The sequence below is a fragment of the Phyllostomus hastatus genome, unplaced genomic scaffold (genome assembly GCF_019186645.2).
Source record: "Phyllostomus hastatus isolate PE091 unplaced genomic scaffold, TTU_PhHast_1.1 phas_scaffold_182, whole genome shotgun sequence".
Classification (NCBI taxonomy): Eukaryota; Metazoa; Chordata; class Mammalia; order Chiroptera; family Phyllostomidae; genus Phyllostomus; species Phyllostomus hastatus.
The window spans coordinates 28122294-28134932 of NW_025334013.1; the positions used below are offsets into that span (position 1 = coordinate 28122294).

Here is a 12639-nt window from a genome sequence, read left to right on the forward strand (position 1 = left end):
AGTTATACAATTGCTTAGCTGCCGTATGGAATTTGCTCCTCCATTTACAGTGACCCACCACATATGTAGTCTGTCATCTGGCTCCTCTAATTTGAGGCTATGCTGTGGGGTATATGACATCATACTGATGTGGTGTATGCTGTCTGTGTAAGTAATACACCTGTCTCAATGCATTTGGGCTCATTTTGTCCTTATAGGCTCAATCTAGACATGTGATAAGCCCAACCAGCAGCTGATGCTGTACTGTTGTTTAAGGACAGGAGTGCGTGATGACCAGCTTGGTATCTTGTTGTTAAATGGAAACAGCAGTCTATAACGTCTAGCTTTTAACAGAGGAGTTTAACCTTCATATATGTATTGGCATAACAGGCATGTTTGTTCCTACTTCCGTAGCCTAGTTCTATAAATGTTTTTAAACCTTTTCCTCCCATCATATTTTGTGATATAATAACAGGGACTCTGTGTTCTTTCATTTCTTTTGGTTTCAGAATTTTCTACAAATTATTTTAAAAGCAACTTAAAATCATTAAATCATTGCATAGTTTGTTTCCATGCTCCAACTAGTCCTTTTGCATCGTGACTTTCTCATTACCGAGTGCTTTACTTTAAGTCACCTCTTGATAACTATGGAATTATTTTCAGGAAGGGAAATAAGGAAAATCATCACAGGGAAATAAGAGTAGTCCTTTCTAAGCTCTCTATAATGTCTTTCTCTGGCTTCACATCTGAATGAGAAGCTGGCTGAGCATAACAGTTATCATTCCAAACCAACTCCCTAAAATTCTGCATAAAGTGTTCCATTATCTTCTGGCATTTAGTATTATAGAAGTATGATTTGTTTTTTTTTAATGTATCTTATTTCTTCTCCCAGAGTATTTATATGAATAATTACCTCTGAAATTTCATAATTTGCCATGATATGTTTAGATATAGGGTTTTTTTCCCCCATTAACTTTTCCAAGAACTCAGCAGCATTTTTAATATTTCCTTTGAAAACTGCTTCTGTACCAATATCCTAGTTTCTTCTTCGGAGGCATCCATAATTCTCAGTTCTCCACATCTATTCTCTTCTTTTACGTAACTGTCATTTATCTTTCTTCTGCATGCTGGGAGAACTTGTGAATTCCCTTTTCCCCAGAGCACTGATAACAGTCTTGCAGAATCACTTTACTTTTTACCTACATTCAATGGAAATTTTAATTCTGCTGAGTTTTGTTTCCCTTCTATTATTTTCTTATTTCAGCCACCACCCCCACCCCAAGTTTATATCTTTGTCCTATGTTTTTATGTATTTAGTCATCCTGGTGGGTGATCTGATGACATCAAATTTCTATCAGTAACAGTGTGGTGTATGGCTCTCGGGCTCTGTTCTGTCTAATGGGGAGGACAGTTGCCAGATGATTTGAGAAGAAGTATCAGATAACCCAAGGGAGCACGAATGCTCACACAGGTCCCTTTATAGCATAGCTTTGTTTTCCAGACAGAAACTGAAAATACAAAACTGGTTAACAATTAAGTACAAGGCCATCCTAACCTTTGAGGCTTGTAGAATCCCCTTCTTAAATCTACAGCTGGAAAATAAGGTGATATACACATACATCCTCTAGGCTTTTACCAAGGACTGTAAAATATTATCAAATATAGCTTTGCTAGACTGAGGTATAAATCTTTTTCCTAGTCCAATTAACACAAGGAGTAAAGTAAACCAAAATATGTAACACAGTATAATCATACATTTGTATGTAACTTGGTAAAAGATAACTACCCAATTAAAACACCATCAAGGTAGATATCTGTTCTACTTGTATAAGCTAGTAAATTGATCAGTGAGAAATAACACATCTTTGCTTTTATTTGCACTTCAATTATGTGTGGTTTAGTTTTAAGCTAAAATGAGTACTCAACAAAGAAGTTAACTTCACCAAGACTTACCGGTGTATAACTATGCACACTTCCAACACTGTTCAAGTTAACAGACGCCAAACTCTGGTCTGAGAGACTGTTGTTAAGGCTACTGCGTGGGCTGTCACTGCCATCCTGATCAGCGTTGTACAATGTTACCTAGATTGCAAAGAAAAGCAACATCTAAATAAGTAGTTCCCTACTAAAAAGAGTACTTTTGAAGCAACTCTACCAAAGTACGAATAGCTGGGATATGGCAGGAAGACACGAAGATAGCAGCAGTCTTTCCATTCTCATGCCCTCCACTGCTGACTCCATGTTCAGCATGAAATAATTTACTCTCAAACTATAGAATGTATACCACCCAGAAAGACATAAATTCCATCTACTATCAGGTATAATTAGATCAACATTTGGTAACAGGGGATTACAGTAGATTTTAACTATTTCTACAATGTGTAAATATATTTTTATTCAAGCTTTAAGCAAAGTTGCTTTTCTCTATTAAAATCTCAAGCATCAAAAATAAACACAAAAAGTAGAATAAAAAAAATCATAGGCATCAATGTTTATAATACTGAAAATTGGAAACTCCACTATCCAACACATTTACAATATAAGATATGTGATCTAAATCTTTAAAATAACACTATGCTAATAGAGTGGGCAAAAGTAGATTTACAGTTGTTCGTATGGGAAAATAATGCACTAATTAATAAATAATAATATAACAATAAACTCTGTGTTTCACGTACCAACAACTGTAAACCTACTTTTGTCCCACCCTGTGTATGCATTAGACATAAAGGGCTATATATATCACACTGTTAACAATGGTCAACTATCAGGGGCTCGGTATTCCTGAAGACTTTTATCATTGATCACATGTATTTTTACTGTGCTCAAGATTGTTTATAATAAGCATAATTTTTAATTAGGAACAAACAAAAGAGGATATGTTTTATTTTTTAAGAAGAGTGTATTTATTTTCTGGAGAGAGGGAGAAAGAGAGGGAGAGAAACACAGATATGTGAGAGAAACATCAATCTACTGCCTCTTGCACATGCCCTAACTGGGGACAGGCGTGTGCTCTGACAAGGAACTGAACCGGTGACCTTTTGCTTTGCGGGACAACGCCCAACGAACTGAGCCACGCCGGCCAGGGACCAAAAATATGTTTTTAAGAGTCTCATGCTCTACCAACTGAGCTAGCCGGGCACAGCCAATGTTTTTAAAACTAGCCTAACTATCCTTCAAGGTTCTATTCACATGCTACTATCAAGTTTCCTTTCTATGTCCTTACTTTTGTGGGAACAATTAATAACACTGGCTAATAGTCTAATTTTTTATCAAATTTTTATTCATTACTAGACTGTTAGCTCCTTGAGTCACCAGTAAGTAATCATAAACAGCACAGTGCTTTCTTCTCAGTACACAGTTAACAAATACATGCTGAACTGAACAACCAACAGAGGTATCACCACCCTCTGTCTGCGCTAAAATGCAGTCATTTAGTGCAGACACTCACCAAAAGAGGCTGAGTATGTTAAAAACTAGGCATACATGCTTCTACACTTAAGGCAAAACCAAATTCAAATTCCCATATTCAAATTCACATCAGCTAGGAACAATTACATGTCTAAGAACAAATAAGGGAAAAGAGTACAGTAGGTCCTCCCCCATCCAGTTTCGGTTACTCGTAGTCAACCACAGTCCAAAAATTTTAAATGGGAAATTCGTAAGTTTTAAACTGCGTGCTGTTCTGAGTGGCATGAAATCTCATGCTGTCTCACCTGTGAGGTGAATCATCCCTTTGTCCAACACATCCACACTGTACGTACAGAAGATAAGGTGTTTTGAGAGACCACACTCACATAACTTTATTCTAGTAAGTTGCTATAATTGTTCTATTTTATTATTGGTGGTGTTAATGTCTCACTGTGCCTAATTTATAAGTTAAATTTGATCATAGTGTGTATGTGTAGGAAGAAACACAGCACATACAGGGTTTGGTGCTATCAGTTGTTTCAGACACCCACTGGGTGGCCTGGAGAAGGTAAGACTCCTATAGAAAAAACAATGAGAAGGAACAAAGCAAACTGGCAAGGATTTTTTTTTTTTTCTGGTACATATTTCCAGTATAAATTTCACTAAAAAAAAAAAAGAATTCAACCTATGGGCTTGTAGGAAAAATCAAAACACTATAAAATACAACACAATACCAACAAACCACAACCATCCTATGGTCCTTTTCTTGGCTGCTCGTTCTCTCCTGTCCCCGCTCAAGTACCTACTACGCAGGTCTGAAATACTTTCCATCATCACTGCGCAAATCCTCATAGCTTATCTTATTCGGAAGGATAAACATTTTTGTTAAGATGTAATGGAATGAAGTACACAAATTACTAGTTTATTAAGTACAAAATGGGCATACTCATGTAACCATCTAGATCAAAGCACAGAACAGCAGTCCTCAAACTCTTATCTTAGAACCCTCTTCCGGCCCTAAAAATTGAAGAGTCAAGGAGCTTTTGTTTATGTATCTGTTAAAAACTGGCAGATTACATATTAAAACTCAAAAAAGTTTTAAATGTATCACTGAATTTTAAAATAACAATTACAAATCCAAATATGTCTTGACATAAGAAATATTTTCTCCCAATAAATAAGTAAAATTAAGAGTGCCATTGTTACACTACATTTCTATAAATCTAAATGCCTGGCTTACCTTAATAGGAAACAGCTAGATTCTCCTATCTGTTTCTGTATTCTGTCTGTTGCAGTAAGTTGTTCAGGTGGAAGTATAGAAAGAAAACCTAGCATCACCATATATATGTTAATAGACTTTTCAGATAATTGTGGATAGTCTTTTTTTGATACTATAACAAAACATGACAAGTAACAATATGTAATGTGAAATATCAATAAATATTTAATACTCTCTTGCATGAAAATCCACTGTTCTAATTTGTACTTTGAATGAATAATTTATTCATGCATGATTTCGCAATATTATACATTAGTTATTTGGAAAATAATGGTTCACTTAGTTATGCAGAACTTCCAAATATTGACACACTTCATTATACAACATCAAAATGTCACATCTGTTTGTAAACATTACCAATAATGTCATTAGAAAAGTCTGTAAAGACTGGGAAGCTATCAGACTTGCTGTGGTGAATATAAGTTTTCCTAACTTCTATTTTTTGCTAAAAAGCTCATATTTTATCACTGGCCAGAGATACTGTTTTCCCTAAAGTGACAGACTCACTTTGTATGTTTTCAAGAAAACTTCTGCCAAATACCCAAATCTAAACAATCAGTTTCAGTTGTTCTTTCAAGTAAAAACAATGATCCATGAACAAAGCAGCTGGTTCAACATCCAACTCAAATAATCACACACATGCTGTTCCTTGAACCAGCTTTTGTTCTTCAATATGTAGTGTAAGTGCTTTATATATACTTCCCATTTCATCACACAGAATATTAAAAAGATGTATACTTAAAGGTCACAACTTAATAAACTAATTTTCCCTGCTTCAGAGATATTCTTAAGTAAAACTAGTATTTTTCAAAAATTTGAAGTGTGTGGCAGTAAAATACCCAGTAGTTAGAAGGCACTGCCTTGATTTGTGCTAGCATTTACATATTATTGCTTGTTACATCAGTGAAAATACAAATATAAAGGAAAAAGGAATAACACTGAAATAGTATCATAAAAATAATTTTTACCACAAAGAATCCCTAAAAGGGTCTTGGTTACCCAGATGACTACAAACCACAGAACTGCTGCCATAAACCATCTCCAGAAGGCCACTAATCCACTATCCTAATCATCATTCACCAACCAGGCATTATCCACCCCAATTCTTCTGCCACAGGTAACCACTATGCAAACTTCTAACACGACTAAATGGGTTTTCTATTTTTTAACTAAGTATAAACGTGACCATGTAATGTGCATCCTTTTCTGTCCTTCTGCAGTAAATTTAGTTAAAGGATTACACAAAGCTTTGTTTTCTATTGCATTATCAGTTCTTTTTTAAAATATATTTTATTGATTATGCCATTACAGTTGTCCCATTACCCCCCTTCATTCCCCTCCACCCTGCATACCCTCTCCCACTCACATTCCCCCCCTTTAGTTCATGTCCATGTGTCATAAGTTCTTTAGCTTCTACATTTCCCATACTATTCTTGCCCTCCCCCTGTCTATTTTCTACGTACCATCTATGCTACTCATTCTCCGTACCTTTTCCCCCCTCTCTCCTCCTCCCACTCCCCTGTTGCTAACCCTCCATGTGATCTCCATTTCTGTGGTTCTGTTCCTGTTCTAGTTGTTTGCTTAGTTTGTTTTTGGTTTGGTTTTAGGTGTGGTTGTTAATAATTGTGAGTTTGCTGTCATTTTACTATACATTTTTTTTATCTTCTTTTTCTTATTTTCTTTTTCTTAGATAAGTCCCTTTAACACTTCATACAATAAGGGCTTGGTGATGATGAACTCCTTTAACTTGACCTTATCTCAGAAGCACTTTATCTGCCCTTCCATTCTAAATGAAAGCTTTTCATTTAGAAAAGCTTTGCTGGATAGAGCAATCTTGGCTACAGGCCCTTGCCTTTCATGACTTGGAATACTTCTTTCCAGCCCCTTCTTGCCTGTAAGGTCTCTTTTGAGAAATCAGCTGACAGTCTGATGGGAACTCCTTTGTAGGTTAACTATCTCCTTGTCTCTTGCTGCTTCTAGGATTCTCTCCTTCATTTTTACCATAGCTAATGTAATTATGATGTGCCTTGGTGTGTTCCTTCTTGGGTCCAACTTCTTTGGGACTCTCTGAGCTTCCTGGACTTCCTGGAAGTCTATTTCCTTTGCCAGATTGGGGAAGTTATCCTTTATTATTTGTTCAAATAAGTTTTCCACTGGTTGCTCTTCCTCTTCTCCTTCTGGTACCCCTACAATTCGGATGTTGGAATGTTTAAAGATGTCCTGGAGGTTCCTAAACCTCTCCTCATTTTTTTGAATTCTTATTTCTTCATTCTTTTCTGATTGTATGTTGTTTTCTTCCTTCTGGTCTACTCCACTGATGTGAGACCCAGCTTTCTTTCCATCATTATTGGTTCCCTGTGCATTTTTCTTCATTTCACTTATTGTAGCCTTCTACAATAGATTTTTTTCATCCAATTTGAGACCAAAGTCAACCAATTCTGTGAGCATCCTGATCACCAGTGTTTTGAACTGTGCATCTGATAGGCTGGATATCTCTCGATCGCTTAAAAGTATTGGTTCTGGGGCTTTCATTTGTTCTTCTGTTTGAGCCATCTTTTTTTTGGTCGCACCTGTTATGTATGAGGGGTGGAGCCTTAGGTGTTCGCCAGGGCAGGGCAACCCAATTGCCAGGGTTGTGACACTGTATGTGGGGACGGGGTCCAAGAGGGAACAATGGCGCCTGCTCCACTCTCTGTTGGACTTCAGTCCCTTCCACCGCTTCCCCCCAAGCAAACTAGGCCTTTCCAGTGCTGATTCCTGTGTGGATGGGCTTGTGCACCCTGTGGGTCTTTATAACAACCTCTCCTGTGAGGCTGGGAGTCTCTCCCTGTACCTCACCCCTGACAGGTGTTTTCAATCAGTGCCTGGAGGCTCTATTTCCCAGCGCTGGGACCCTGGGACCGCCAGGTCAGCCAGCCACTTTGCATGCAGTCCCTTTCTTCACAATCGCTGCTTCACTGGGTCTGCTGGTTGCCACCCCATGGCCGGGGTCTGCCAGTCACGGCTTGCACGCCCAGGGTCTGCCCACCGCTGTTTTGCCCACTCAGGATGCCTTATGCTGGTCCCAGTGCTCTTTGTTCTGAGACCCCACCTGGCCGCCCAACTCCGCCCCTCCTACCGGTCTGGATGAACGTGTCTATTTTAACTCCTCAGTTGTCCACCTTCCATAAAATTCAATTTTCTGTCAGTTCTGGTTATTATTTTGTTTCTAAATTGTTGTTGTCCCTATCTTGGTTGTGTGAGGAGGCACAGTGTGTCTACCCATGCCTCCATCTTGGCCGGTAGTCCACATTATCAGTTCTTAATCTTTATTTCTTCCTTGTTTTTTTTTAATTCATTTTATTCATTTTCATAACATTGAGAACTTTTTATCATTTTTCATAGAGATTTTTGTGTCTGGATGTTGGGGACAGCCCTGCCTGGTCTCAGGAAGCTGTAACCCCCCGTGACTTAGGCTGTAACCCCCCATGACTTAGGCTGAGTGAGAGACCTCCGGACCAAGAGCCACTAAGGAGACAAAACTTATTTCCCTGGCATGAACGCTGCCTGTTCTGTGTCTGATCTCCTGTTTGATCAGTTAGCCAATGACGGGTAAGATTTCCACGGAGGTAATCGCCTAAGACAGACATGATCACAAGGAGGCCTCAAGGAAGAGACTCGGGGCTATGGAAATGAAGGGGTGATGGACATCAACCCCTGCCCCCTCAGCTTTGTCAAAGCCTGAGTCCTTGTTCTTAGATGTGAGAAATCCAAGTCTCCTGGCTGCCTTTGTCTCCTCTGTTGACTCAGGCCTGTGGAAATAACAGGGGCAGTGCAGCCCAGGCCAGAGACGGCGGACCCCCGGGGTAATCAGGCCTGGGACATAGAATATGCAAGAACCTGTGAGATCTGTTTGCTGGAGAATGATTAGATTAGAATTTGAAGGCACCAACAGGAAACCAAAACTAGCCCTTTGAGCCCTGTTAGTCCTATCAAATGTTAAAACTCCAAACTCTGCCCAGAATCACAGCAGGGGTTCTGTCTGCACCTTTGAAAGTCACCTACTTCTTTTGATCTTTTCTGCCAGGCTGTGAATCCACAAACTAAGTCTGTATTCTCAACAAAAATCTGCTTGGGAATGGAAACGGGGCGCTCTCCACTAGAGAGAGAGGGGCCATTCTGTCCCTATTTCCCCACAGGACCTGGTTGTCTCTGTGTATGTTTTTCTCATGTTTCGATGAGCATCTGCAGCAGGGATGGATATTGCTGGCCAGTATCTGCCACACTGGAACTGACTTTCATGATCCAGCAACATTTGTTGAAAGATGTCACTAAATTCTGGTCCACAAGTCTGTCTACTCTTACACCAATATCTCACTTTCAATTATTGTAGGTTAACTCTTGGTATTTGGAAGTATAAATCCTCTTTTATCTTTTTCAATAATGTCTTCACCTACTGTTTGCCATTTGGATTCCATTTATATTTTAGAATCAGCTGGTCACTTTTTATTCCCCAAAAAAGCATCATGAAATTTTTATTGGGATCACATTAAATCTGTAGATTTAGGAGAAACAGATTTCTTTACAATAATCTCTGAAAATTATACATCCATCTACCTATATCTCCTTTGTTTTACTTCAGTAAATTTTTAGTGTTTTCACTGCAGAGTTCATTTTTCATTTAATCCTAGGTATGTGGTATTTCAATGCTGACTTAAGTGTTATCTCTTTAATTTTATTTTCTTCTTGTCTATGGGTACTATACAGAAATACCATTAATTTCTAAAATCAAACATTGATCTTACATCAAGACCTTGCCAAATCACTTAATAATTCTAAGAGTTTATCTTCAGATTCTTTTTAACTTTCCATATAAACAATCATGTCATCTGTGAATGATGACAACTTTACTTCTGCCTTCCCAAACTTCATGTTTTATCTTTCATAACACTTCTGAATTTCTCCTCTCCTTGCCTGAACTCTATTGTCATACAGAGTTTAGAGTGGGACAAAAGTAGGTTTACAGTTGTTCATATGGAAAATAATACAATAAGTAATAAATTATAATACAAGAATCAGCTGTTTCATGTACTCACAAACGTAACCTACTTTTGCTCCACTCTGAATTTTACTTCTACATGTTATAAACCCACAATATATTTTTATTTTTTGCTTTAAACAATCTTTAGAGATTTAAAATTTTAAAGTTTTATGTTTACCCATGTAGTTATTCCTTTGTATAGACCCAGATTTCCATTATGAACTTCAATTACAAATTTATTAGATTGCTTGTAGGTGTCCCCAGCGCTCACTAATGCTCTATTTACTTTTTGAACAGTCTTTGCTGTATGTTTCATTTTGGTTAATTTTAATTGTTTTATCTTCAAATTCACTAACCTTTCCTTCTATAGTGTCTAATCTACTGTTAGTCCCATTAAGTTTATTTTTCAACTCAGGCATAATTTTTATTTCTATGGAATTTAATTTGGGTCTTTTGTGTGTCTATACGGATTTTTCATATATGTACACACATGTTCAACATGTCCTTTAGCTTCTTTATGAAACATAGGAGCTTTTTCTTTCCAGCTTTATTGAGATAATTGACATATAACATTGTGTAGATTTAAAGTGTACAATTTGTCCATTTGATGCACTTATGTATTGAGAAATGATTACCACGAAAGCATTAGCTGATACCTCTATCACCTCACAGAATTACCATTTCTTCTTTGTGGTGAAAACATCTGAAATCTACTGTCCTAACTAACGTTCATGTATATAACACAGTATTACTATCATGCTGTACATTAGATCCCCAAAACTTAATAGGTCTTATCACTGAAGGTCTGTACCCTCTGACCAACACCTCCCTGCTTCCCCCACAGCCCAACCCCTAGTAACCACCATGCTACTGTCTCTATGAGTTTGGCCTTCTAAGATTCCACATACAAGTGGTACCACACAGTGTGTGTCTTTCTCTGCCTGACTTAGCATAATGCCCCCAAGATCCATCCACGTTGTCAAAAATGGCAGAATTTCCTTCTTTCGAATAGCTAATAATATTCCATTGTACATTATCACACACACCCCACACTCTTCTTTATCCATTCATCCACTGATGGGACGCTTAAATTGTTTCTATCACATCAGCTTACGATAACTGTTTTAATGTCTTTTTCTACTAATTATATCATCTTTGTCATTTCCAAGTTGAGTTCTAATTGACTAATTTTCTTCTCATTAGGGGTTGCTTTTTACTACTTACTTGCCTGCCTAATAATTTTTTTACTGGATGCCAGACCATTGTGAATTTTACATTTTAAGTGCTGGATATTTTTATATACCTACAAACGTTCTACAGCTTCACTGGGGACATAGTTAAATTATCTGACAACAGCAATGAAGTACTGATACATGCTACAAAGTGGATGAACCTACAAAACATGCTTCATGAAAGAATCTGGACATAAAGGTCACATATTATATGATTCCATTTATATGAAGTTTCCAGACTAGGCAAATCCATAGAGTTAGAAAGTAAATTAATGCTTACCAATGGATGGATAGAACAGGGAATGAATGTTAATGTGTACAGGGTTGGTTCTGGGGGAAAGCGAAGTAATGAACACATTTTGGAAATAGATAGTGGCTAATGGTTGCACGACCCTGTGAATACACCAAAAACCACTGAATTATAAACTTTAAAAGGGTGAGGTTTTTTAAAAGATTTATTTGTTTGTTTGTTTGTTTGTTTATAGACAGAAGGGAAGGGAAGGAGAGTGGGAAACATAAATGTGTGGTTGCCTCTCGTGCACCCCTACTGGGGACCTGGTCTGCAACCCAGGCATGTGCCATGACTGTGATTTCACCTGGCAGCCCCTTGTTTTGCAGGCACGCGCTCAATCCACTGAGCTGCACCAGCAAGGGTAAAGGGGTGAATTTAATGGTCACATCTGAAAAAAAGTTAAATTTTAAAAATAGAATTACTTAAAAAGTTTGCTCCTACTGAGTTTTGCTTTTAAGGTGTGTAGGTAGGATAAGCAGCGTTTTATTATAGGGATAATTTCGTTCCACTGCTGTTTTAAACAATCAACTCATATTTAGATTTTTACTGACATACTCTTTTGGTGTTCTTCATTCCTTCCCACACAAGACAATTTTCCCTTCCATCTGAAAAATTAACCCACCTTTAATCTTTTAACACTGATGTACTAGTAACATATTCTCTCAGATTTTATTTTTGTAAAAACCTGCTTATTTAAACCTTCGTATTTCACAGAAATTTTAACTGATTTCTGGGTTGGCAGATATTTCCTTTTAGCACTATAAAAATTCCATTCTGGGTGCTGGCTGGTGTGGCTCAGTGGATTGAATGCAGGTCTGTGAACCAAAGCATTGCTGGTTCGATTCCCAGGCAGGGCACATGCCTGGGTTGCAGCCCAGGTCCCCAGTAAGGGATGCACTAGAGGCAATGATGCATAAATAAATAAATGACACGTTGACAAGTATGACACGTTGATGCATAAATAAATAAATAAATGACATGTATGACACGTTGATGCATAAATAAATAAATAATAAATAAATCTTTTTAAAAAAAGATAAAATTTCATTCTGCTATCTGGTTTAATGTTGCTCCTCTGAAGTTGCCTATTTTTTTTTCCTCCAATTTTAAGATTTTTTTCTTTATCTTTGTTTTCTAGCAGTTTAATTTTTATTTGCCAAATAAGATTTTCTTTTCATTAATCCTTCCTGGGGTTCTTAGAACTTTCTTGAATCTGTATGGTTAACTTTTTCAGTTTTAAATAAATGAAAATATTGCTTCTTCTCTATTCCTTTTTCCTGACAAGTTTGTTAGACCTTTCCCCACATCCCATTTCTTTCTTAAGATTTTCTCAATTTTCCAGTTTTTTCTTTCTTTGCATTTCAATCTGTGTATTTTCTATTGATCTATCTTCCACTTCACTAACTCTCTCATCTGATGTGTCTAA

At 37.4% G+C, this 12639-nt stretch overlaps 1 protein-coding gene across 3 annotated transcripts in view; it reads right to left on the reverse strand.

Moving 5' to 3' along the window:
* FOXJ3 (forkhead box J3) overlaps positions 1-12639 on the reverse strand; it is a 100493-nt gene that overhangs the window by 17593 nt on the left and 70261 nt on the right. For all 3 annotated transcript variants that reach the window (XM_045859105.1, XM_045859103.1, XM_045859104.1), the window contains one exon: positions 1933-2061. In XM_045859105.1, the coding sequence (XP_045715061.1) occupies positions 1933-2061 (129 nt within the window). The remainder of the gene's footprint in view (positions 1-1932; positions 2062-12639) is intronic.